Source organism: Daphnia magna, linkage group LG7, assembly GCF_020631705.1.
Source record: "Daphnia magna isolate NIES linkage group LG7, ASM2063170v1.1, whole genome shotgun sequence".
In the NCBI taxonomy this organism is placed as follows: Eukaryota; Metazoa; Arthropoda; class Branchiopoda; order Diplostraca; family Daphniidae; genus Daphnia; species Daphnia magna.
In genome coordinates this window covers 12,873,682-12,899,543 of record NC_059188.1, presented here as the reverse complement: position 1 = coordinate 12,899,543, position 25,862 = coordinate 12,873,682, and the positions used below count along the sequence as shown (strand labels likewise).

General features: G+C 41.9%; 3 protein-coding genes across 3 annotated transcripts; all 3 read right to left on the bottom strand.

The window, feature by feature from the left end:
* Positions 1 to 238: 238 nt before the first annotated feature.
* On the bottom strand, positions 239 to 20,801 carry LOC116927940 (semaphorin-1A). Its single transcript, XM_032934983.2, has 15 exons — positions 20,035 to 20,801; positions 12,166 to 12,262; positions 9,416 to 9,461; positions 7,778 to 7,840; positions 7,597 to 7,704; positions 7,229 to 7,316; positions 6,966 to 7,070; positions 6,380 to 6,468; positions 6,154 to 6,295; positions 5,864 to 6,066; positions 5,380 to 5,525; positions 3,998 to 4,080; positions 3,671 to 3,902; positions 2,935 to 3,600; positions 239 to 2,864 (listed from the first exon to the last, which is right to left on the bottom strand). The coding sequence occupies exons 1-15, from the start codon at positions 20,174 to 20,176 to the stop codon at positions 2,234 to 2,236; spliced, it is 2,841 nt and encodes a 946-aa protein (XP_032790874.1). The 5' UTR covers positions 20,177 to 20,801; the 3' UTR covers positions 239 to 2,233.
* Positions 20,802 to 21,311: 510 nt separating this feature from the next.
* On the bottom strand, positions 21,312 to 23,021 carry LOC123474384. The gene is made up of 2 exons (XM_045176463.1): positions 22,957 to 23,021; positions 21,312 to 22,824 (listed from the first exon to the last, which is right to left on the bottom strand). The coding sequence occupies exons 1-2, from the start codon at positions 22,972 to 22,974 to the stop codon at positions 21,385 to 21,387; spliced, it is 1,458 nt and encodes a 485-aa protein (XP_045032398.1). The 5' UTR covers positions 22,975 to 23,021; the 3' UTR covers positions 21,312 to 21,384.
* Positions 23,022 to 23,620: 599 nt separating this feature from the next.
* On the bottom strand, positions 23,621 to 25,411 carry LOC116927937 (chymotrypsin-2). The gene is made up of 8 exons (XM_032934982.2): positions 25,149 to 25,411; positions 24,985 to 25,054; positions 24,783 to 24,871; positions 24,629 to 24,708; positions 24,451 to 24,562; positions 24,220 to 24,385; positions 24,007 to 24,140; positions 23,621 to 23,886 (listed from the first exon to the last, which is right to left on the bottom strand). The coding sequence occupies exons 1-8, from the start codon at positions 25,179 to 25,181 to the stop codon at positions 23,737 to 23,739; spliced, it is 834 nt and encodes a 277-aa protein (XP_032790873.2). The 5' UTR covers positions 25,182 to 25,411; the 3' UTR covers positions 23,621 to 23,736.
* Positions 25,412 to 25,862: the final 451 nt, after the last annotated feature.

Sequence of the window (25,862 nt, the reverse complement as noted above, 5' to 3'; positions counted from 1 at the left end):
TAGGCTAATCAATTTTGCACTGGCAACCTTGCGGAATTCTGCATCATCTTTAATGCATGCACACACACAATCGTGTTGAAATCGTTTTCCATAGAATTGGGATTCCCTGTTGGGCATGAGAACATTGCCCTTCAGATTTCCTGGGAAAATAATAAATGGGCGTTTAAGATTTTTAAAGGAATTTTCCTTTTGAACTTGGAAATGATTTTTAAAGAAAATGTATGCATAGTTTGTCAAATTCATTATGGATGGTATATATATTTATATATTGCCGTTCAACCACAGACAAAATTCGAAATACAAAGCGACGCATAAAGTTTTTCTTTTCTCTTCATTTGTGTGTGTGTTTTTCTCGGTCCGTTCCACATTAAAAAAAAAAAAGATGGAAAGAAGAGAGAAACAAATATATATTTATATATTAGGCGGGCAGCAGCGTGTGTGGCAAGATGCGTTTATAAATAGATAGTTGATTGTACCCCAATATCTGTTTACTTCATTCTTATAATTTTTTTTTCATTTTTTTTTACTCGTGTATAATCAAACGAAAATCATTTCCAGATTGGCGGACCGAAACGACGAACAAACAAATGGCACACGAAGAAAGAGGGCGCTGGAATTTTCGTCACCCTGCACACAAATATGCACCGCCCTCCCCAACTCTCCCCCCAACAAAATACGAAAATTAATTTCTCAAAATATTCACATTCGATCGTGGCTTTACGCACGTTTTCTATACACAAGTTTCTGTTTGTTTTTTTAATTCTGTGTGACGCCATTAGAGATAGGTGGACTGATTTTCTGTTTTCAAAATCAACACACACGCATATAGACGACAAAATAATTTGATTTTTTTTTTTTTTTTTTATAATTTCAACTTCATTAATCAACTTGGATCGGACTGTTATCTCACCCCAAATAACACGGAGGATTTCATCATTGGCTTATTTCATCTTCTTTTTTTTTTCTCTTTTTAACGTCTGTTATATTTAAAAAAAAGGGGGGGGTAGGTGAATGTTAAAAAAAAAAAACACATCAAAAACAACAATCTTTGTTGTTGGGTAGGATAGACACACACACACGTAAAAAAAAAAATTTTTAAATTTGTTTCAAAAGATAATTAAAGGAAGGACAAGGAAGGAATTAATTACAACTAAAATGGAAAGACATTCGCGGCGAAAATGGGGGTTCGGCAACAAATGAAAAATATATATTTATAGACAGTTTTTTTTGTTTTGTTTGTTTACGAGCTGCTTCGATAACGTCCCAAAGAAAAAAAAAAATTTATAAAACAATCTTATTAATTATCAATTTTTTGTTTCAATCTCTGTGTGTGTGTGTCTCTCGTTGCATTTCTTTCTTTCTTTAAAAAAATAAAAAATAAAATATCGAAGGGGGCAGGGGTGGGGTGACCAATTTTACAAAATTATGTACACATCACCTCGGGACACGCAAAACACGGAAAAAAAAGGGGAGGGAAATGAAAAGAATAGAAACAAATAAACGTGGAGATGTCAAGATTTTAAATGATACAAACACACAAAAATTTAGCGAAACAATTAAAAAAAAAAAAAAAAAAGGGAAAAAACATTGGCCATTTTTCTTTATGGTTTGGTATTATGTATACAGAGAGAGAGAGATATCAAAGTGAGAGGAGGGGAAAAATTACAAAGCACGAATTTTGTTTTTATGTTTTTTTCTGTTTTGCTGTTGTTTGTTGGTTTTCCTTGACAAAGAATAAACGTTGAGAGTGTATACAGTACATATCGAAAAGCAATAGCTGGACATTGTTTTGTTTTTTTTTTGCTGGACATATCAGTATTGCACTGATTTCGCTGGCTGGCTCATCTCATCTCTCTTTTCAAATAAACACTTGCGTCTTGTATAATAATAATCAAGCGTCGATGGAAACCCGTACCAAATAATTGTTCCGTGTCACACGAGATTTGTTTTTTTTTTTTTAATAAGAAAAAAAAAACGATCAAGACCAATGGAGGCAACTCGAATATTTCGACAACAAAACTAAAAAAAAAAAAGCTCCACACACACAACAAAAAAAATGAATTGCCTACGCCCATTAATCTCCTCGTCATTCGTTTAAGAAAAGAAAAATCAAAAATCCAATAATAAAAAATTTCATTGTTTAAAATAATTAAATTGGATTTTTTTCCCCTTTTTTTTAAATATAACGTAATCGCCCATTTCATTTCATTTCATTTGTTTGTTTTTTTTAAATTTAGAGGTAGACCTTTTTGACACTGCGGGCCGTTCCGTAATTATCGGCCAAATTGGCCGCTTTGTTGCTGGACCGTAGCGTGCCCCCGTACAGGGCCGTCGAGCCGTCCAACGGCCCCAACGATTGGAGGCCGCCCATGGGCGGCAGCTGTTGCTGCTGATGGCCGTTGAAGGCGGCCTGGTGTTGGCTCCTGATGGAACCGGCGCCGAAAGCGTCTCGACTGCGGAAGCTGCTGTAAGGATCGCGGACCGCATTGCTGGACAGGGTGGCGTTGTTGGCCGTGGCGTAATTGTTTCCGTGATCGCTGTACGGCGCGTAGAGTCCGCTGGACGGGCAAGGAGACGGGCACGTTTCGAAAAGGGCACCTACTTGGCTGTTGGCCGCGTTGTTGGACGTCGTCAGCGCGGAGTTGTGATTGTTGACCACTTTGCGCAGTGTCGCCTTGGGCGAGGTGGCGCTGTAACCTCCGCCACCGCAATGCATGGCGTTCGTCTGCTGCTGTTGCTGCTGCTGCTGGTGCTGGACGATGTTGCTGGGCGTCAGCGTCATCGTCTTGTTCACCGTCGGCATCAGAATCGGTTCGGCGTAGGTGGCCTCCTCCTGCGGCAGCAATTTCGGATCGTCTTGCAACCTGAAAAAAAAAAAATGAGCGCCAAATTTGAATCTCGTCCAACAGATGGCGATGAAATGGAAATGTTCACCTGCGCATGTGGCAGTTTTGACGCTGTTCAAAGTACTCGTACTCAGTGTCCGGATAGGGCATGTTGTCCTCTTCGTTTTTGCGGCACTTGCGGCCGCAACAGTAGCCGAGGACGAAGCCGAGGAAGAGGGCGGCCAGCGATCCGGCCGCCACGGCGATGGCCAGCGTCTCGACCGTGTACTTGGGTTGCGACTCGTCGGGCGAGATCCTGGGCCCATCGTTGCCTCTGACCGAACTCACATCGTCGTCCGCATCGTCCAAGTCCAAACTGCCGTCCATTCCGGCGTCCATGTCGGCAGCGCCGGTTCCGTCGTCTTTGTCGCCGTCCGGCACGTCCGAGGCCACGTGGCTGTGCGTGGCGAACGATTTGCCGCTCCTGGAAGGGCCCGACGACGACGGAGGCGCGGCTGGAAAATCCGCGTTGAAGAGCGACGCTTCCGCCATGCCGGAAGCCGACGAGGAAGAGGCCACGTATCCGGCGCTGTTGTCGCGACTGGGCGGCGACTTGACCATCGATTTGCCGTGCGTCGAATCGGGACACGATTCGTGCGATCCCGTGTTGACATTCTGGAACAGATTGGCTTCCAACGTCCACGACCCGACGGCCACGCACTTTTGCCTGCGCTTGTCCCAGGCGCAGTACGGGTCACGTAGTTTGACGCAATCGCTACGAGCATCAAGGCAATCGATTCAAATCATCAAATCATTCCTGGAACACGATGATGTGCGTTTCATACCTGCAAGTGGACACCTTGTCGCTGTAGCAACGCTGCAGTTTGAGCGAAGCGATTTCGCCCTGCGAGGACACGACGAGCCGGGCCTCTTCAGACGCTCCGTCGATGCCGCCCATCTTGCCGCGATGGATCATCATGTTGGTGACGGGCACCGAAATGGGGAACACTTGCATCTCCTCGATAATCACTTGCTGGCCCGAATCGGTGCGGATGGCTTTGATCACTTTGCCATTATCTTTTTTTTTGAATTTTTTGAATTTTTTTTGGGAAATAACAATTTTGAAAATATGAATCAAAAATCAAATCAAAATGGCAGCTGCGTTGGCTTACCTGTGCCAATAAAAAGAACGTCATAGTATTTGCCTTCGGGCGTCTTCACTTGCGGATCCACTTCGATCTTGGTGAACCGGTGACTGTCAATAACAAAAAGAAAACGTTAAGGCAAGAATCGACAATGGACATTCCGAGAATTTCACAAATTTCATTTGTCTTCTTCATAAAGACATTTTTCTTTTTTTAAATAACGGAGAGAATGAGGGGGGGGATTGAAACCCTCGTTCACGTGACAGGAGGGGGGGAGGCTACATTCTTGTACTCTTGTCCCCTCTTCCATTGTTACAGACACGCACAGAGCGTTACAGTCTTTGCATTTTTATTTATTATTCGAAAAAAAGAAGAAGAAGAGAAAACGTACCTGCTAGAGCTTCGTAACCAACGACATTCCAGTCAAAAAGCCAAAAGGATTATTTCCCTTCCATGCCCCCCTCTCCACTATTTATTTTATTTTTTCAATTGAGCACCATCAAACCCCCCACCCCCTCAATTTCGGTGAGCGATTCACTGCCCCATACGTCGTTTATTGAGATAACCAAGTTATCCGGTTAAGAGCGGCTGAAAGAAAACAACCGGTACGTTCTGGCGACAGCCATTTTCGAAAGTATAATTCGGTAAAGATCGACACTGTCACGAAATACAACCGTCCCTCCCCCATTCACCATTTTATTCCATTTTTTTTAAATCAAGTCATAAAAAGAAGGGCCTAAAATCTACAGCTGAAAAAATAAAAAATAAATTAGCAAAAGATCTTTTCCCTCTACCCTCGAAATAATCAAATGATTTTACGACAGACTTGAGTCCCGGGGTCATCAAACCCATTGAAAGCCTCACGTTCTTTTCCCTTTTCCCCCGTTGAAGAAAGAAAAAAAAAAAAACGATCGTTGCTAGACGAAGATCGAATGAACTCGTACACACAATAAAGAGCTGCCCAGGAACCCCCTGAGGGGTAGGGGGGGGAGTAATATATCGAACATTCGATGGAAGCTCTATAGACACACGCACACACACACAGAGTTGGAGTCCGTCATTTTCTCCAGCGTCTAGATCTTTCATAATTGGATCCAAGAATAATTGAATCGTGTGCACAATTGCCCTACACCGACGGTGCTCACTTAAAATGCTGGGCGAAACCGCACAACAGCCACAAAAAAAATCGACTCGGCATCCGGATTGTGCGAGTCGGTCACCAGTATGTGCACGGCGCAATCATCAACGGCCACAATGGCGGGCGGGAGGGTGGGCCATGGCCGTCAAGCAGCGAGCCGTTAACGGCCAAAGGGACCTTGTGCGTGTTATGTGTGTTCTCTCAATTGGATCGTTTTAACGAAGCCGATAAATCGATACGAACCGACGAGAGGATGAAAGTGAAAACTTACTGGAATCCAGTGCGGATGATGAGTGGCTCGTTCAACATGGAAGGGACCGACTCGTCCATCAGCGAATGCGACTTGATGAAATTGAGGGTGACGTCGGGCAGCGTCTGCGAGTCGTTGACGCATTGGCCAGGTCTCGGCTCGGGTACCTTCAAAATAAATAAATAAATAATTAAACATTTTCATGTTCATTTGTTATTCAATATGGTAATATGGTAATGTTGTTTTCCAAACCAGAGCCTGCGGTTGTCCGTGGCTTCACACGCGGCACTTGAAAGTTTTCAATTGATTTCCCGCTTGACTGATCACTGGACGTTGCCATTTCATTGAAACCCCCACTCCCCCACCTTTAATAACTTTGAATTCATTTACAAAAACTTTCAAGAGCCACAAGAAAACCTTGGAGGGGGGCGGGGGGGAGGTGTAGGAATAGACATAAGGCCTTCCTCTGTCCTTGCTCGAAATAGAAAGAGCAGAGGGCCTATACCTTGTGAGCTGGAACGGGCAGCCAGTTGTAATTGAGAGCGGCCTGCTCTTTGAAGGCGCCGTCAAAGACTTTCTCAACGTCGTGCAGCCGGAAAGCGCAAACGGCCGAGCCGGACAGGGCGTTAGAGGGCGTCGTAAACGTAGCGTAAATGATGTCGACGCGTTTGCCTTCGTGGCGGCTTTCATACGGGCCGGCAGTCGATTCTGAAAAGTTTTTTGAAGAAAAACAAGAGTCGATTAGAACGCCATCTGTTGCATTGGCGGAGGAATAATATTTAAAAAAAGACTTACGGATTTCGTTAAAGTAAAACGGATAATCTCCCGAAACGGAGCAGTTGAGACGCGATTTCAGAAAGGACGTCCAGCGGTAGCGAAACTTGTGCGGCCCGCCACGATCCGATTTGCATACGCGCGCGATTCTCGAGTACACCGTCTAATTGATCATGTGACGTTTAGATTGCATTCATTCATTCAAAAAAAAAAAAAAATTGGTAACCATCATGACACTAAAACTGACCTTGCCACAGTTCATGAATTCGACGGCCGTCTCCCTGAACGTGAAGTAGACGTAATCGCCGTGAGCGAACGAGCTGACGAAATTGGGAGCTGGTCGATTCATTCAAATTCCAACCAACCGACAAGAAAAAAAAAAAAAAAAAATTAAAATTTTTTTTATAAAAATGAATTAACTTTGATGTGCGTGTAGGCGTTAGCTAAACAAACAAAAAAATAATTATCGATCAAACAATAGGCGTCCACATCGCGTGACTTTCTCTTGAAAGTGCATCCCCCCCCCTACAGTGGGAAATGGCCCTCAAACAAAACCCTCCCAAAAACTTATGTTGGGAAACACATCATATCGTACGGACTGGAACAACACAAAGTTATCGTTCAATCTTTAATCCCCACGATTGGGTTATGATGACGAAACATTGCGATGCTTTTTTGCCTGGCATCCAAACCCCCATTCAGAATTGCATGTTTGCCACGTTGTGCCATTGCCGACCAGCAAGCGTCCCGCATCAAGGTGATGACATCAATCAGGCGGAATGCGGTCGGCAGAGAGACACGAATCAAAGTGAATGAAAATGTCCATTTTTTACCGTTGAGATTGGTGGCGTCGTACTGTTCGGTGCGCAACGGTTCCCGGTAAATGAGCGGATCCATGCCGGAGAAATCGGCCACTGTGCCCACAAACAATTCGCCATCTAATTCAATTTAAAAAAAAAAATTATTAATACGACGTCGTATCGCTTTAATGAAAAGTCAATTTTCTTTAATTTTTTTTTTTTTTAAAGAAAGAAACAATTTCCTAGTTGGATTTGATTTGATTTCCTCCCCCCCGCAAATTCATTACGGCACTTACCGACAAGGACGGCCGTGCTGTTATGTGATGGATCGTAAGGGCTGACGCCCTGGCCGTTGACCTGCTTCTCCAGGACGTATTCACCTTCCTGCGTGTGCGTCACGATTCCACGCACACACATCAAGTCATATAAAAAAAAAAAAAAAGGATAAGAAATCAGATGGTTGACTAGTGAGGGCCTTAAAAGACCAGTGACGTCAATGGCGTCGAACAATCGATCGATCTCGATACCAAATATTGGATTTGAATGTTTTTCACAACACAACACAAAACAATTTGTTTGTTGTTGTTGTTCTTCTTCTTATTTGGAAATATTTACTTTTAAAAAAATAATAAAATTTGAATAATTTGCAACATGATGAAATTACCTTGTAGGCGTATTCGCGGCACATGGGCTTGTAGGCGTGAGTGCCGCACAGCAATAGACGGCCGGGACTCTTCATGGCCAGCACTCGGATGTAATTTTGGCATTCCTCCTGTTTGTGTTTTTATTGTTGTTGTTTTTTTAAAATGTCATTTATCTTTGAGTTTCACCAATTGAAAACGTACCTCACTGCGACCTTTCAGCTGACACATTTTGACGTGATCTTCCAGGGCGAACCATTCCACTTTCTGCGGCGGGATTTAAAAAAATAAATAAATAAAAACGAAACAAATGAAATAGGACGAATGCGAGATGGCGCCAGGCGCAAAACAAAGTGACAACGAAACGAAATTTTCTGATTGAACGATGGAAACCAATGACGTCAATGGCACAAACATAAAAAACACAAAATGGATGACAATCGATGATGGCCCATCGCCTTTCGTCCGTTGTCAGAATTCGGAAACGAAGGCGAAACAAGTGGACCATCGACAATCCAATCGTCTATTTATAAAACACAGGGCGTGAACGTAGGCAACTTTGAATCGGCCGCTCGCTACAACCGTCACATGTTGTGAATGAGGAGCGCATCGACGTGCGTGTCGTCTGACCTTCAATCGAATCGCGACACGCGTCTGCTTCAAATAAACGAACGCCATCAAATGATAATCTTCAATTCAAATTTCTCCCTCCTTTTTTCTTTCCACGTTGCCAGATCGTATTTATTCTTTACAAACACTAAAAGGGAGGGGTTTGCCTGAAATCGGCCATTCCACACCAACTTTTAAAGGTTTGATATCAGTGAAATAGATTTTGAAATGAAATGAAATGAAATGAAATGAAATGAAATAAACATCCGTCTTTCCAAAAAGCTGTGCTGCTATATCCGGAATGAGGAGCCCGAGGGATTACACCGGAAAAGACACGCATTTCTCACACGCGCGTCCTTTTTCTTTCTTTTTTCCGTACAAGAAAAACAGACATTGAAGAGAGTAACAGCACGTTCCAGAAAGTGCGCGTCTCTCCCCCCCAACAAGAAGAAGAAGAAGAGTCTCCTTTTGAAATATTTATTTTTTTAAAAAGAGAGATATATTTTCGCCCTTGGGAGGAATTATGATGGGGAAAAAGAGCGTCTGTTTGATCCCAAAGTGGGCGCCACAGCAAACAAAACAAAACAAATCCCGTAGCCAAATAAGGAAAGATGGCCCGACCTCCACTGTTTTTATACTTTAAAGAATTCTATCGTCATAACCGAAATTTTGGAAATAATTAAATATTCATAAAAATCACGAGATTTAAAAAAAACAAAAAAACTAGAGTTTTCGTTGGGCCGAAGTCTCACGGCGAAGCCATAACCCCACGGAATGTCATTAACCAAAACAAAAACAAAAGAAAAGGGGGGCAAAGCTCGTTAAGTCTTTGGCCGTCGCCAACGGGGCGAGCTTTTGTTACACAACCCAAAACTGCGTCTCTCTCTCTGCGTGTGTGTGTGAGAGGCTGTATGGTGTCGACAGGATCTTAATTGAGCTTTCAAGTCCCTCGTGGACAACAACTGCATTGTGATCACAACCCCCGAAAAGCTTGGCCTTCTCGCATCCTCCTTGTTTTTGTTGTTGTTTTTTAAAAATACCCAACCCGCACAAACTGCTGACCAATTCACGACACGTTTCACACGAATTCTTGTTTTTAATGACGTTCCCCGGCATCAGTGGGGATGATATCGATTAAAAGGAACCACATCGGGATATGTAAAGGATCTTTCTACGTATCGATCGATTCAGAGAGATCGTTTCGATCGAATCAATCGAAATGAAGATGTTTACCTTGTTCTCCACCATGGTCGGCATGCTCAAATTGTAGACTGCGTTCCTGTTAATTGTTTCAAAAAAAAATTAAAAATGATTAAATAACAAAACAATTCCAATCATTCATAATTAGCATATTATTTTTTTGAAAACAAGATAAAAGCGTGGGTGTCATTTAAAAAAACAAAAGAAAAACACGAACGTTGTTGTCTACTGGTACATGGAATTATATAAGAAAACGAGAGGGATCGATAGGATGGCGCATGGGCACAGAATCTGGAACACACACGCCACATCCCCCCCCCCTCCGCCCCATAGAAAGTCGACTACATAAAAAAATAAAAAATTCTTTTTATTTTATTTTTTTAGGTGAGGGGGAGGCTCCTTCAATGTTTCAACGCCCCACTCTCCTTCTTTCTCTCCCCCCCTGTGTCTATTAGTCTCTATTTGCGGTAGTGGTGGCATACCCCTCCTCCTCCTCCATTTCCTTCCGTCTTTCTTTTTTTTTCTTCCCCGGACTTCCGACGTCCGAAATAGACGCCATCTTTCATTTCTTTACAGAAAAAAAAAAAAAAAAATCTGCGATGCGGAAAAATGCAACGCGAAAAAATCTTTTGAGAATCGCATCGGCTGGATTTCTATTTTTAGAGCAGCCCGAGATATCGATCTCTTTACGCTGCTACGTGATCCACCAAAGAAGAAACTCATCAGACATGCACACAGACATTCCTTGATACCAAAGTGGACTGTCGTATCGACACCCTCCCCAATGCCCCGATCCGCCCGGAAGACCAAAAATATCAAAATAAGGAACAATGAAAAAAGAAAGGAAATCGATGTCATGCAGCATCCCCCTTTGTGTCTTGATGTTTAAAAAGAAACAAAAAAAAAACTAAACAAATTGTTCCAGTGAGATTTCTCTTCCCCCCTTTGTCTAGTCGTTGTTTCAAGTTTGCATATGTTTCGGCGTTAATGAGCATTTTAGAAAGGGAGAGCGCAGCAAGTTTTTTTGTCGGGACCACACACACACACACACAGACACGGCCTCAAAACAAGACACGCATTTTGGGGATTCTTTTCAAGTTATTAATGAGCAAGAAACGCGCGCGTGTGTGTGTGCGTGTGTAACGATGTCGTACGGATCGATACGCTAGTTTGGCCAAAAAGTCGGAGAGAAATCACCAACTGTGAAATGTTACGTCACCAGTTTATGCGTTTCGGTCAGATAAATGACGTTGCCGTTGAAAATGGAGTTTCATTTAAATTCGATTCGTTTGGCTAGTCGGCCGTTGCGTGAGCGCTCACGTTGGAACAAAACAAAAAAAAAAAATAAACAAAAAACAAAAGGAGGAAATCAAGTCGCATCCGGCCGGCCGTTAGAGGGCTTAACGAAACACGCACTCACGCAACAACCTTTTCAGCGTCGAGGCCAAGAAGTTGTTGCGGGACAAGTTAACGAGCTTAGTGACCAGTGAGAGAGAAACATGAAATAAACCATGTGGGAGGATGCATGTATATATATATATTATATTTTAAAAGAAAAAATTTGCATAAAGAATCTTTTAAAAAATTAAAATGAATAAAACGTTGATGGAATATGAAAGTCGAAAGAAATTGTAAAGATTCTTTCAAAGAATCCCAAAAGAATCTTGAAAGAATCCCAATATTAAGAAAATATGAAAAAAAACCAGTTTTTCTTTTTAAGAAAAAAAAAATAATATTTTCTCAAATATGGGCTGATTGATATGCTAGCCCTTGCCTCTCTGTAATAACGTACCCGTTCGATTTGCATAATCCAAGGGGGAGTCGCACACACACACACACAAAAAACGGAGACGTAAATCGAAAAGGTTGAAACTGAAGGATATCCATCATCACGATGGAGAGAGAGAGAGAGCGTGGGGCCAACAGAGTTCTCAAGAAACCCCCCCCCCTTGGTATCCTGTTCACGACCGCCTCCTGATCTATCCTCCCTCGCCCGTGAATCCCCTGTGAAAAAGAGACGCACTTACACGAAGATATCGATCGATTCTTACAGCCTACCCTCCTCCTCCTTTTACCTCCCCTCTCAAACTTTGTACGTAGTCTATAATCTTGTAAATACCATATTTTTTTTTTGTTGGGTGGGGGGAGGGAGGGAAGGGAGGGGGCGAGTTGGGTGAGGATGGATCCGTGTAGGACAAGTGAGGATGATTGCGTTTCTGTGTGATGTGATACAGATTTATACATTTTTTCTTTTTCTCTTTGGATCGAAAACGATACGCTCGTCTGCACGTCACGTGACGACCAAAGAAAAAATAGATTTGAAAACTAAAAGTGACTGGGTGAAGGGGTGGCATGTTTTTATTGATACCCAAGCAACCGGGACTCGCTCCGGTTGTCACGATCGTTTTTTGTTTTTTGTTTTTTTAGAGGGGGGGGGGGGGGAGAGGGAAGAGATACGGTTGCTATTGGCTCTCCTTTTAGTCCGGGGGAAAGAAAGTTTGGTGTTACCAAGAGGCAAGCTCAAACTCAAACGCCAAATAAAAAGAAAAAATGTTATAAAAAAACAAATGCCTTTTGATTGCTAGTGAAGCGAAAGAGACACGAATCATAACTTATTCGCAATTCAATCGTGAACCCTTCCCCCCTTTTTCTTTTGCTCATTCCCATTTAAAACTTGGAGTATCTCTTCTTTTTTAAAAAAAAATGCAAAACTCAACTGCGCAACATTGCCAAACAAGAACCAAAAATCAAATGCAATTAATTCAAGAAAATCGTCTATTAACCTGGCACCGACGAGGACGAATTCTCCATCCGACTGCAATAACCGGAAGTGATCTTTGCTGGTCGTGTTGCCTTGGAAACGGACCGCTTCGTCAGCTCCTGTATTTCGTCATCATAAAAATAGATCCATCATCAACAAATCCAATATCACATCAAAACACAAATAACAATAAAAAAAAAAATAATAAATCAAATCAAATCAAATAGAAAAGGGACCAACAAAAATCGAATTGATGTACGACGTCATGTTCAACATCCACTCCTTCCATACGTACGTACATCCAAAGCAACAACACAAAATGACATATCCAATGTAACAAAAGACCTTTTTTTTTTTTTTTATGCTCCATCTGATTGATCTCCCCCCCCCCCTCCACTTTTTTGCCATCGTTCCCGAAAATTGGGGGATAGAAAATAAAAATGTACGGCGGACGCAGAGAGAGAGAGAAGAGGAGGAAAGAGTATTGATCGGATGGTGGGTGGGGCCATCCTCTTCGTACTTGTTCGTACACGCACATAAAGAGAGTGGGGGAGGGGGAAAGCCAAACGAGATAGAAGCAAACGCTCAACATTTTTTTTTTCTTTTCTCTCGCGTGAACGTGAAACAGCAAAAACTTGGCAACGTCGCAATTTTTTTTATTACAAAAAAAAATGTGAATAACCATTTTGAGAGAAGAGGGGGGGGGGGATGTCAAGTGGACACGAAAATGAATGGAGAAATAATCGGCAACGTTGTCGACAATGTGGCAAGACCAAGTCCAAAACGAAAGGCGGATGAGGAGGAATGGTGAATCATCACTTGATTCTCTTTCGTGTGTCCATGTTACAAGACAAGATTAGAAATCTCTTTTGCTAGACACGCCATTGACCGATTAACATGACGTCATCACACAGATGCAATATCCCTATTCTTTTTACCCACACACACACACACACACATACAAACTTGGAAGTTCTTCAAGTGAACATCCGGGAGCGTTTACATTGTCCCCATCATATCCCACCCCCCCGAACCCCCAAAAAACAAAACAAAACAGAAGAGAACATTTCAAACTCCTTTGTAGTTCTATTTTTGATTACGCCTGCCAGCAGTGGCTCATCAACACGAGAGAGACAGGCTCGATTGTATTTTTCCAAAATAATACCCAGCAGCAAATCAAACGGATGATCGACGATGGGCCATTGCTCTTCCATGTGGGCGCACACGTTTTCAAAAACAAAACAAAGGGGCGCCATTCGCTCGGCAATAAACCTAAATGCATCAAATAAAACACAAGACTTTTCTTCCTTCAGTGAAATAGATTGCCCCCACTCGAACTACTGCGCCCACGTCCCGAGCGGCCGTTAGTCACGCTGGTAGAGCGAACGCGTGTCGGCACAATGCAAGCAGACGGACAGAGATCTACAATGGAGATGGCGTTGAGACTCGATTAGACTAATCTCATTGTTGACTCGGCCCCTCAAACTCGTTTGGCCTACATTTCTACGGCAGAGCCATCATTGCTTGTGTATTTCGAGTTAACAACGACACCCCTCCCCCCTCCTCGCTAAAAAAAAAGAAGATGATGGACGTGGCAGAGCAAGAGAGAACCTTTTTTTCAAAACTTAGCAGATGGTTAAAGCAGTTTGTTGTTGTTGTTGCCTCTGTCGTCGAAACGAAATACGGACCCCCCCTCTTTATTTGATTTTCTCCTCGTTCATAAACAAACTGTTTAAACGGACTCAAAAGATGATGACGAATTGATCGAAAGGCTTTAAAAAAAAATATGAGAATATTTTTAAGAAAATGGTCCCCCCCTTTTTTTTTTCAATCCGGTTTTTAATTGGATATCGAAACCATCTGCTGGCGTACGTTAATGGCCCAACTGGTAAATCTGTTGGAAGAGAGAGAGAGAGAAATAAGGGAGGGGTCGAAAAGGGACGGGCTGAAAGGCGAGATGAAACGCGCATTTTGTTCTGAAAATCTGCATACATGACGCATCTTCTTCTTCTTTTTAGTCGAATGATTGCAAGAGATTCAAGTAGGGACGAGGAGGGGGGAGAACCCCTCAACCATTCCGGATATAAGGGACTGGGCGCTTCCTTCCGGAATAAGAGTGCAGAGAGAGGGGGGAGGAGGAACAACCAGACAAGATAGCTGATTCACCCATTTTTGTCTCTCTTTCCCCTTCCAGTCGGTTAGTTTGAAAAAAGAAAAAAAAAACTAGAGGGGGAAATCTATCGATGTATCAAACTTAAAACTACGAAATTCAAATGAGAAAGTAAGGCCGCCATGTTCGAATAGAAAATAGGCGTCCGTGCAGAGGGGGTGTGAATTTCCATCTGACGTGACACACACCACGTCACAAAGAAATTCTTATCCCTCCACTTGAAATCCAATTACTCAAATTCCACTTTAGTCGTGTGACGTGTCTGTCATCCCCCCCCCCCGTTTTCAAAATATTGATTTCGAATTCATTATTATAAATAAATATTTAAAAAAAACGTTTAAAAATGCCACACGGACGTTTGCTGATTACACGTCATGCACAAAATAATGAGATGCATCAATAAAAATAAAATAAAACAATAAGCCGAAAGTAGATAACCTCTGGCTAGAAGGACATCATCCAACCCCCCCGTTCAAAGAACCCACAACAAGTGGAGGTCACGTTAAGAAGGTCGTGGGAAGAAACACACACACACATAGAGCCACTATCAATAATTTAAATACAAATAAAATAAGAGGCTACAACTTAAAAAATAAAATAAAAATAAGAAAGGACCAAAAAATGCTTTTATTGGTTGGGAACTGCTCTTATCTTGTCTACCTGTTTCCTTTCTTTTCACCCCCTCGTGTGTATCTTTTGATAATGGACGTGGCAAAAGCAAGAACACAAAAAAAAAGGGGGGGGGGGGAGGGCTTGTTTCAAAAGATTGTGTGTGGTTTATCCTCTGGTTTAGTTTTGGGTCGGCTAACGATATAAAAGACGCTAGATGGCGTTGGAAACAAACCGTCATTTCTGATACGTTTCGCTCAACATTCATCGCTCCCGTCTGTTGTTGTTGTTGTTACCTACTGACCGTTGTTGCGTAACAACTTCCGTTAACCAATTTCCCCCTTTAAAAAATAAAAAAAAATGTTGTGGTTTTTGTCGGCAAAATTGAAGCAACGGCGTGACCGGATTCATCAGATTCTTCAATGCCACAACCGACGCCGACTTTGTGCCAGATAACGAGTTAATCAAGTTGAATGGCCGCAAACGAATTTATAATTTTTTTCTTTTCTTTTTTTTTCTTTTTTCCAGAAGGGAAACTTAAATAGAATGAGGAAGTAGCCAAATCAAGGCAGCCAAGCAAAAATGTGTCGAGTCGACATTTCGACGCTACCGACCCCCTTTTTTCTTTTTTTTTTTTTAAAGGAGACGCGCTACATTTTAAAATTTTATATTCACGGTCCAACTGCCATTTAAAAAAAAAATACTTGGCACTTTGGCCTCTTTTGTCGATGTTTCCTTTTTTTTTCCATAGCGATTGAGCCAATGCCGAAGCGCTAGAAGAGAGACAACCATCGCGATTTAGCCACGCACAATAGCGGGAGCCGCCATCATCCTCCATTGTTGCCATTTTTCACATTGCACTCTCAACAGCAACAACAACAACATTCCTTTCTTTCTGCTTCTATCACGACTAACGGATTTTTCTCTTTGCCCCTCCCCCTCCTCTTCTTCCGGAATGACGCCACACTCGCCTGGTACAATGGACTCTTTGTGTGCGTGTGTGTATCTATATGATTATCTTTTATTTTGGCCAGGCTTATGGTCATGTCAACGCGTCTGGTGTTTCATCCATTTTTATTTATTTATTTATTTTTTTTTTTTTGCAGCTCGGGATTGTCATCCTGTACACATCCCCCCGCCGGCTGGTGCATTCAACACTCACAATACGACACGAACAATAATAACAAGCTGTCGTCTCGCATCCATACACATTTGAAAAGCTAAAAGAAAACAACAAAAAAAAAATTGTTTCAGTCTCTTGATTTCTGCCTCGGGGATTCTTTTAAAAAGTCCAGGATAACAACAACAACAACAACAACATAAAAAAAAAGGTCCAGCAAATGAAAGAGAAAAAAAAAAAGGAATGGAACAGCAGTGGGGGGGGAGAGAGAGACAGACTCGGCCTACATAATATAGTGGAGAGAAAGTTCTTTTATTTGATGTTGATACGAAACCATAGTTGCATACGTAATGACGAGCACTATCATTTGATTACGTTTCTGTCCGTTCGCGTCTCTACCTCTTTCAAGAAAAAAGGACGACCCCACTTTAAAGGGACCGTGTGTACTGTCTATTAACATTATATCGATTGGGGTGGGTATTCAAGTTAAGCCAAGAGTCACCAGCAGCAAAAAAAAAAAATGCAACCCACCCAAATGGAATGACACCGTGGGCGGGCTAATGTGCGATAAATCTTGTGTTTTTTTGTGAAGAGAATTTGTGTGTCTTGTTACCCCCCCTCACTAAAAGACAAAAGAAACGAGGGTTTCGGTGGTCAAAGGTTTTTGTGTGTGTGTGTGCGTTTCAGTCGACAAAACCCACACACACACACACACAGACAACACAATAGATAGTAGTAGACGGCCTGCCTCATAAACACGTCTCCTCCCCTCTCTGCTGGCCTCTCCCCCCCACACTCCGGGAAAAAAATAGAGGAAATTTTCTTACGTCTTTTCTGGAAAAAAAACAACTTGGCAACGCTGGATTCAAAAAAAAAAAAAAATTCTGATTACAATCACCCCGAAAATTGAATCAGCAGGTAAACGCAAAGGCAAAAGTGTGGCAAGACGATAAATAAAAACACCTCGGCAAACGAATGGCTTTTGATGGAGGGCATTTGAAATATTTCAAAATTTCGGGGGGGAGGAGAAGAGGATCTCCAGGACACCTGGAATTCCATAGCGAGTGAAAGAGGGGGGTCTTTCACCTGTCTGAGAAGAAGAAATGTTTCCTCCATCCTCTTCCCGCTGCGAATGACTCACACAAAGTAGGTAGTCGTCCATCAAAGCGAGACAACAAATGAATGGCAACGGTGTCGTTCACCCTCATCTCCACCGTTGAAACGATTTCAACCCGAAAACTCACGAAATTCAGAAAACAATGAAAATTTAGAAAATTCGATTTAAATAGCCTCGTTTTAAACGAACGAAGATGGTGGAGACAAGTAGCGGAAACCACACCCCTCCTCGATCAGGGCTGCCACTAATGAGATAACAAAAGGTCAATCAAATCAACGCGTCATCTTTCAGATGGAGAGAAAACGAAAGGCATTGCGCGGCAGACGTCGTTAAGCCAATGGAGATGACGGACGCGAGTTAACCGCAAACACACAAGAAATCATTTCAATCTGTCAAACGACCAAACGAAACAAAGAGAATCTTGTTGTTGTTCTTTCCTTATTTTCGTCTGCACGTATTTTAAAAAATGCCGACCGTGAAAATGAATTAGCAAAGGGCCATTGTCTTTTGGGCCGTTGCAAAATTGGAACACAAACAAAATTGCGCATGGCAAATGGCGATGCGTTTTTATTGTATGTTTCGCCAAGTGCAGAGTCCATTTTTATTCAAATTTCGCGCGCAATTCGACGCTCATTAATTTTTGAAATAAAATCAAATTTTTTATTGGTGAACGGAGGCGCTGAAAGAGAAATGGGACCGAGGCGAATCGGCGTAGTCAGAAGCGGGAAGAGGAGGAGGTCGGATGAAAAAATGGGAAAGAGGAAAAGTAACACAGTTTTTCTTCTTCTTCTTCTTCTTTTGAGGTTCTTTCGAAATGATTTCCCCGCGGAGTAAAGGAACATTTGAAAAGAGAGAGAGAGAGAAAACAAGGATAAATAGAAGGAGAATGCGAAGAAGGAAAAGGGATGATGGATGAGATACGACCGTTTGTCCAGTTGCCAGGGAAAGAAAAAAAAGAGGAACGACCCAGGGGCGCCCCTGGATATATTTTCATTTCTTTCCATGCAAGGAGGAAAGAAAAGAAACGGGCTGCTGGATGAAGGCGCTACCGGCCCCCTTTTTTTTTCTTCCTCCAACAGCTCCGGAATGCCTCCCAAGCTCCTCCTCTTTTGATTTCAATGTTTCCCTTCTTCCACAAGACATTCAATCGACACCCTCGTTCCAGAGGTGATTCCTTTAGCGTCGATGGACCCGACGTCGTCACCAATCCGCACAAGGAAAAGAAATTTAAAAAAAAAATCTGATTCTCAACGGATGATTCATAGCGCAACAAATCATTAAACAAATTCCTTCATAGCTCATGAAACAAGTCAACCGAAATTGTCCATTTTTTTTATTTTTTGTTCATGGAAAACAAGAAAAATGTAATCCAGCTGATGAGTCAGAGAAAAGCTCTCCCTCCGGATGAGCTAAGAAACACGAAACTTTATGTGTGTTCCAGAAAGGGGGGGACCCTGTTGCTCAGCTACTTAAGTAAAGGAGCTGATGAGAATAATAATTTCAAAAGAAAGAAAAAAAAGAGTAAACCAACACCGTGTGAGAGGTGGCCCCTTCACTTGTCCTATAAAACCAAATGAAAAAATGACCCTCTCACGTGGTAATGTTAGATGTTGTCCTAATAACCGCAAAAAGAAAACAGGTACGCTCGCAAGTTCGTGTTATAGACGAAGGCGATCCCCCCCTATTTAAGTGAAATTCACATTTGATCTGCGTGTGTTTGTGTGATGGAAATGAAGGGCAAGAAACGACACGCAGGTCAACAGGTTAAACTGAATGAATTTGTTTCAGTTACGAGCCTCTCCTTTTTTTTTTTTCTTCTTCTTCTTTTGAAAGAGAGACAAGAGAGACATCCTGCCGGAAGTGGTTTCTCGTTAAGGCAAAGAAAAACAAGTTGAGATTGAATAGTTTATAACGGGAAATGATGGCAATTCAAGAGGATTCGTGAAAACTTTTGATTTTCTCTTCGTCGCTCGACCGTGAAAAATGTCGTTAAATTATTCGTTTTTGTTTAAGGAGAAAACATTTGATTTCGACGAGTAGATTCCGGCCAACCCAACCCCAAAAGGGAAAAACGAATAAAATAAAAAAAAAAACAACAAAAAATATGAAAATAAAAACGGGTAGAGACGACAGGTTCAAATGCAGAGAACCTTTTGAAATCACCTGGAACAACCACACACGCACACAAAAGACGATTTATGGTGGAACGCACCCAAAACGAACAATCATAAAAATAAAAAAAGAAGGTGGAGATTGTCCCACCTGGACCCCTATGTCCATTTCATTCGCTGGACTAAAAACTTATTTCTTTTTAAATCCTGGAACAACAAAAGAATAAAAAAAAAAAACCCTTTTTTTTTTATATGTTCTACGATAAAATATTTAAACCACTGTTGCTATTTTCGGTAGATTTTTAAAGAGAAAATGCCCCCCCATTTTTACTTAATGAGGGAATTGATCCACTAAATATATCGTACGGTCAGTGCACATTTTCTCTTTTAAATAATAGACTTTCTCGAGATTTGATTCGAATGTTTTTCTCTTTCTTTCCGCTCGTCCATTTCGAATGGAACCACATCAGGTGACCATCTGGCAGACCAGCCGAAACAAACATGGCCGCACGCGACAGCAGCTGGTAAGAAGGGCACACACACAACATCACCTTCGGCGGGTGTGTGTGTTATTCTTCCTTTTATTTAGAAGGCAGGGTGAACAAGCAATGAAGAAGAACAAAGTCAAGCTGTTCTTCTTCGAATTCAACGTTTCCTGTTTACGTCGAGTGATGGTGGGGTGAATCAAACGAAGGATAATTTGTTTCAACTTTGATGCAACGAAATTTGGATAGAATGTCGGCGAAAAAATAAATAGAACTTACCGTAAGAAACGGTCATGATGGGCCTGACATTTTCTTGCCACGACGACGCCCAACACGTCGACCACCACGCCATCATTAAAATTAATCCAAACATGGGACCAGTTGCAACTGAACTGTGCAGACTCGTTCTGGCGGCGGCCATTGGATCTCGTGTGTCTTCTGCTTCTCAATTGTTTCGAATGTTCCCTTCGTTTTCGCGATTTCGGGCGCCAAAAACGCACACACCAATGATGTTTTCGATCAAAATGCAAACTGCAATTCCATTTGGTGCGTGTGGCGAGGCTGAAAATTCTGTTTTTCTTGATTTTTAGGGGCAAACTCGTGTTTTTTTCAGCTACTGATCTCAGATGACGCCATGGCGTTTGTTCTCGCACACACACACACAGACACGAGAAGGAAAACTTCTTTTTTCGACTGGGAATCGATAATACAACAACACACGCAGTTTAAAATATAAAACGTGAAGTGGGTTTTTTTTTTTTAAAGATTCTGAATTTTTCGTGTTCAACTCGTTTTCTTTTTTAAGGATCCCAATGTTGAAATGAAGGACTTTGGAAACAACAAAAAATTAGGGGGAAAGATGGAAATGGGGTTGAAAAAGAGGGAGGAAAATAAAAAAAGATTGGAGAAAATGCACGCGACCCAGCCAGCCAGCCAGCTACGAAAAAAAAGCTTCGTAAGCTTCGCTAACGAACCACCGACGAGACACTCGACTCTACAACTGAAGGCTAACATTCAACTGCAAGGCAACCCATAGTCGCAGGTTCTCTCTGAACTTGGGGGAGGGGAGGCAGTAGCTGTGTGTGTGTGTGTATACATCAAACTTTAGCTCTCTCTCTCTACCCCAATGGCTTTTTGGGGGCTGATGCCCTGAGGGAGGGATTCACTGCGCAAGGTCGCCAGTTTTGGACTGGAAGGCCGATAATAAAGGGGGGAAAAAAATGGAGGGAAAAAATGTGCGGTTCGATTCGTGTACTGGCATCTGGCGGTGAGGATTCGAACCATTTTCGCGCCAAAAGTGCGCTCAAACTCGTTTTCCCACCACATCACTCATACAGTACGAATATAAAACGTGATTTGCTAGTTTGTTTCCGAAAATTTCCGTATCATTCATTATGTTCTCAACAATTTATCATGGAAAAAATTCAAGACTGTCCACAAACTCGTTGCTCACAACGATGCATGGATAATAGCATTCTTAAGAAAATAAACGACTATCAACGCCATATAAAATCCACGAGCGTTATACAAAAGCAACTAAGATTGGATGAACTACAGCGGTATACATAATCTTCGAAAGAAATTTTGACTAGTGTAAGAGAAGACTTTGAAAACATTTCACACTTTGCATTATTGAATTCCTAGATGTGTTAACTGCTGTTCAGCTTTAAAAATGAGGTTGAACATCTTTTGGCTCATAAATGTACTCCCGTACAGGGTAATCATGTTGAGCTGCAAGATGCATTGCCAAATGGAATGCAGGTGTTTCATCATGGATACCCCATTCTGAAGCAAGTCATTCTGTAGGGCTTTGGAGTGCCATGTCACTGAAACATCATGATCAGTTTCATCTAATCTCAATCTGGATAGCTGATCATGGATTACATTTAGCATGCAATTCTCTGGACTTTGGAGACTCGTGACAGCTGAATCTGGAAGACGTTGTTGCAAATAATTCACTTGTTTCATTTTCGTTTCAATCTGTGCTTGATACATCAGTGCCTGGTTTGCAACACTCATCTCTTCCATTTTGGCCAATCCAACAGTGACAAGGAACTGTAGTTTCTCCACCGCCATTTCCATTTTTCTTCTCTCGTCCAAAACCATTTTCGTCAACGAAAGAGACTTTGTCTTCATCCTAGCAAGCATAAAGAAAAAGTGTTGAATAATTTCTCGCCAGGAGACCAAATCACCCAGAAAATCTTCGGTCAGTTCCCAGTTGTTGACGTTCTCCTCGACATCCTTTCCGAAGATAGATAAAACCGACCGACTGGTGTCGGCCTTCGTGATCAAGTAAACGTTGCAAATTATATCCAGTTCTTGGATTCCTTCCTTGTCTGCAATGAACCCACGTAAGATTTCTGCAATTGTTTGGTTCCTAAAAAATTCCGACTCTTCCGAATCGGCCAAGTAGGGGGTAACTACAATTGTCAGTGAATACGGAATCCGAAATCCTTGAGCGTAATGGATATCGTAGACCGAGATGCAATTCATCGTCTGGCTAAGCCCACCTTCTTCGACCAGTTGAAAACGAAACTTATCTTCCGGTTGAACATCAACAACGTGGTTGATCATATTGTTGATAAATTTCTTGTGATACGGACATTTTGTCCCTAACACAAAAATTGTCTTTTTCTCTATTTTCTCGTCAGGTTGACCAAAGGAAAAGCGTTTAACAGTTGAATGTTGTGCTAAACGTCTCTTCAATGGGAAGGCGTACATGTTTATCCCATTGTGCTGACCAATCATTTCGGATCTCGCCTTTAGCATATCGGCTAATCGCATTGCTTGATAGCTGATTATTCTTTGCTGATTGATGGCCATTCTTTCATTGGTTTGGATTGCCGGTTGATAAGTTAAGCGAGGCATCAACAGCGACGTACGTTTCTCTTTTTGTCGTCGATTGTAAAACCAAACAGTTACCACCTTCTTGTCTAGCTGGAGCGAACCAGCCAGGATGGACAACTCCTGGACGGACGGCCTTTTTTTCTGGCAAAAGTATTGTTCCAGGGATGCCTTGACATACCACTTGATTTGCGTTCGCTGTTTACGATTGAACGGATTCCGAGGCTATTAATAAAATTTCAAAAGGAAGCAGTAATGAGAGCAATTGAACTATACACATCAAGCCGCTCACGCATGCAAGCAGAATCGAACCCAAAAAAGGTAATTGATTAGTAAAAATTAATTTAGATTACTCACAATATATTCTCCCGACATTCTCACTTTTCCCAAAAATGCTTGCGCTGCTACCTGGTCGAATTGTACTGCGTAGACTGAGAGACTTGCCCAGTATATCCCATCGTAGTTTCATCGCATATTTTTTGGGACGTCTGCGTGTATGTTACGACTTATCGCACGAACTAAGCAGCTGCCGATATAAGATACAATTTTTTCCTCGTACGTTTGTTTCCTTAACACGCAAATGAGAATTACTCATGGTGTACAAGTGATAGTGACAATTAATAGACAGAACAGCAGCACCAGACAGCTGTTGGCTTCCACGTGCGAGCCAAATATTTTTGACCAAATAGTGTGTTACAAATTATAGCCATTTATCTAGACGGATTTTTTTTTTTAACCAAGTGTTCGACGAAAGCCGACACGCCGGCCGGACTCTGTGTTTTTCAATTGGTTTAAAATGAAACTTTGTGTGATCGACGACGTAATTAATTTATGTTTTTGACAAATTGTTTTCTGATTTACCGAAAACCGCCTAACTTTTCTGGAAAGTTATTACGCGCTTACTTTCCTTGTAAAACCCCCCGAGAACCACAAGACCCCGGTGAATGACAGTTAGATTTTTTAGATAAATTTAACGAAGGGTAGTTCAAATTAAAAAAAAAAAAAAGTCAATAAAACCATATCTAGTTTGCTGCTGATTATAATTGTGCCATCACGTACAAGTCTAAGCATATTTTGTGACGTGCAACCATGATTGATTGAAGTCTCGGGCTATTCGTATGAAAGTCAGATACAAAGTTAGACCATATTTTCTTGAATCCATCCGTTGTTAACATAGGTAGATACCCGAGTAAAGACGCCTCCGAAGGTGCATCCTGCAATAGTCGAACCGCCACTAACAATTCCAACTTGGACGCCATTAACTAAAATTGGGCCACCACTGTCTCCCTGTAAAAATTTGCCAATCAAAAAGGTCTCATAAAAAAAAAATTTACAGGTTATCTAACTAAGCTACTAGAGCTGATATTAAGTGTCCGACATTTTGATTAATGAAGGGGGTTGACTTACCCTGCAAACGCCTTGATCTTGGCGGAATGTGCACAGTTGATTTTGATGATTGTACCAGCCGAATTTGGATTCGCATGTTCCTTTGTACTGCACCAATAAGTGAGTCGCTTTTAGGTCAGGCGATCCGGGCCCAACTGTGTAAAAGTGGCATCATCTCGTGGATTAGAATAAGAAGGTGCATTATATACGCTTTGTTTAAATTGAACAACTTACCATTGGAAACAAAACCCCAACCGACTGCTTGTCCCCACCGATTTTCGTATGTCGACGTACTTCCTTGCGGAGGCAGTGCCGCTATAGCAATGCGATTTAACTCATTAACCGGACAAAGGGGTGGGTCAATCCGAAGAATGGCAATGTCGTTTTGAAGTGTTGGTTCCTGTAAAAGAAACAAAACAATACATCATTAATTATTTTTAATCATTTGTGTCAGTTCTTCTTTACGTAATATTCGCTGTGTATTCGAATGTCTTTGCTTTCAACGCTCCGATAGATGTGATTGCTATCCATCGGCGATACCGTATAAACGCCCAAATAGACATCCATTTTGGCTTGGCTATAAAAGTTTATCGCAAAAGGACTTTAATTAGAGAAAACAACGTAAATTCCTCTCATCTTTTACCCAACAACGCAATGAGCTGCAGTGAGAATGTGACGATCACTGATTACAGTTCCTCCGCAGCCAATTGGAAGTAGTCGAACCTGAGGGAATATAGTGAACACGTAACAATGGTCCTAAATGGTATTGAGATGCTAATGATGCATTGTATACGTACCATGTACGAATGGGAGCCTCTTGCGACAGTCCAACCACCAATGATTTCATCGACATCTTCGTCATTTCTATCACTAATGCGCGTCGGGTCTGCAAAAAATTATTTAATTAATAATTCAATTTTCAGTAAGAAGGACGATACCAAAACAGACAAAATTAAGGCGTTAATTTGTTGGATTAACGTTGTTGCATTGTGTTTGTACCTGAGTGGGATTCGTCGATTGCCATGGCCTTAGCAAGGCTGGCAGTCACAACAAACGCCAGACAGAGAACCTAGGCATAAGAGAAGATCAGGTGACATGTTATATCAGCGGACACGATATACATTGGCATCTTTAACGCATCCCTTGCATAGGAAATGTTTTACCTGGAGAAGAAACCGACTATGGCTCGAAGTCATGTTGTCGAATTAACTGCCGCACGAACTACTGCTACTTCCAGTAAGATACGGTTGATATATATACTCAATAAAATGCGTGGGTCGATCACCAGGCAGCTAGTTGGAGGAACGCACTTGAACAAACTATTGGTTGTGTACGATTTGGTCGAAACCTACGAACCCACGGCCATATTTTTCCAAATTTAGTGCGTGTTCAGGTTAGTGATATTTTTTAAAAAAAGGAGGTGAACACATCGTTTACACAGCCTGGTCAGCAAGACGGAAATGCAGGATATTGAATGATGATTCATCAGAGAACTTTCATTAGCACGTGCCTTGGTGTTGACTTTGACTAACGAATGCGGAAATGAAATTTCATATCTGGATCGCTAAACTGGCACAAGAATTCTGGTCTGGGGAGCTAGCATCTGCTCATACGAATCATGTTTTGCCAGCAATAGGAAGCGAACACAAGGACAGCAGATGCATTAGCCACAAGGTGGTAGGATAAAGTGCAGCTCACACCCCACTTTCAGACTGCCCAGGACTTCAAAAAAAGACCCCCATACTTAATAGTCCTTAAACGAATGAAACAAATATGATTCTGCCACAGTAGATTTCCCATTAATTGTTATTGAAATAGCAATCAAAATAAAAAACAGTGCAACATGTTTAATAATAAAACACATCAACGAAAAACAT

Coding starts and splice junctions, on each gene's coding strand:
- LOC116927940 (XM_032934983.2), bottom strand. CDS start 20,176: ATGGCCGCCGCCAGAACGAGTCTGCACAGTTCAGTTGCAACTGGTCCC. Junction 7,705..7,777: donor AGCTGAAAGGTCGCAGTGAG/GTACGTTTTCAA, acceptor AAACACAAACAG/GAGGAATGCCAAAATTACAT. Junction 7,317..7,596: donor GCCGCGAATACGCCTACAAG/GTAATTTCATCA, acceptor ACGCACACGCAG/GAAGGTGAATACGTCCTGGA.
- LOC116927937 (XM_032934982.2), bottom strand. CDS start 25,181: ATGACTTCGAGCCATAGTCGGTTTCTTCTCCAG. Junction 25,055..25,148: donor ATAGTCGGTTTCTTCTCCAG/GTAAAACATTTC, acceptor TCTTATGCCTAG/GTTCTCTGTCTGGCGTTTGT. Junction 24,709..24,782: donor GAGGCTCCCATTCGTACATG/GTACGTATACAA, acceptor ATATTCCCTCAG/GTTCGACTACTTCCAATTGG.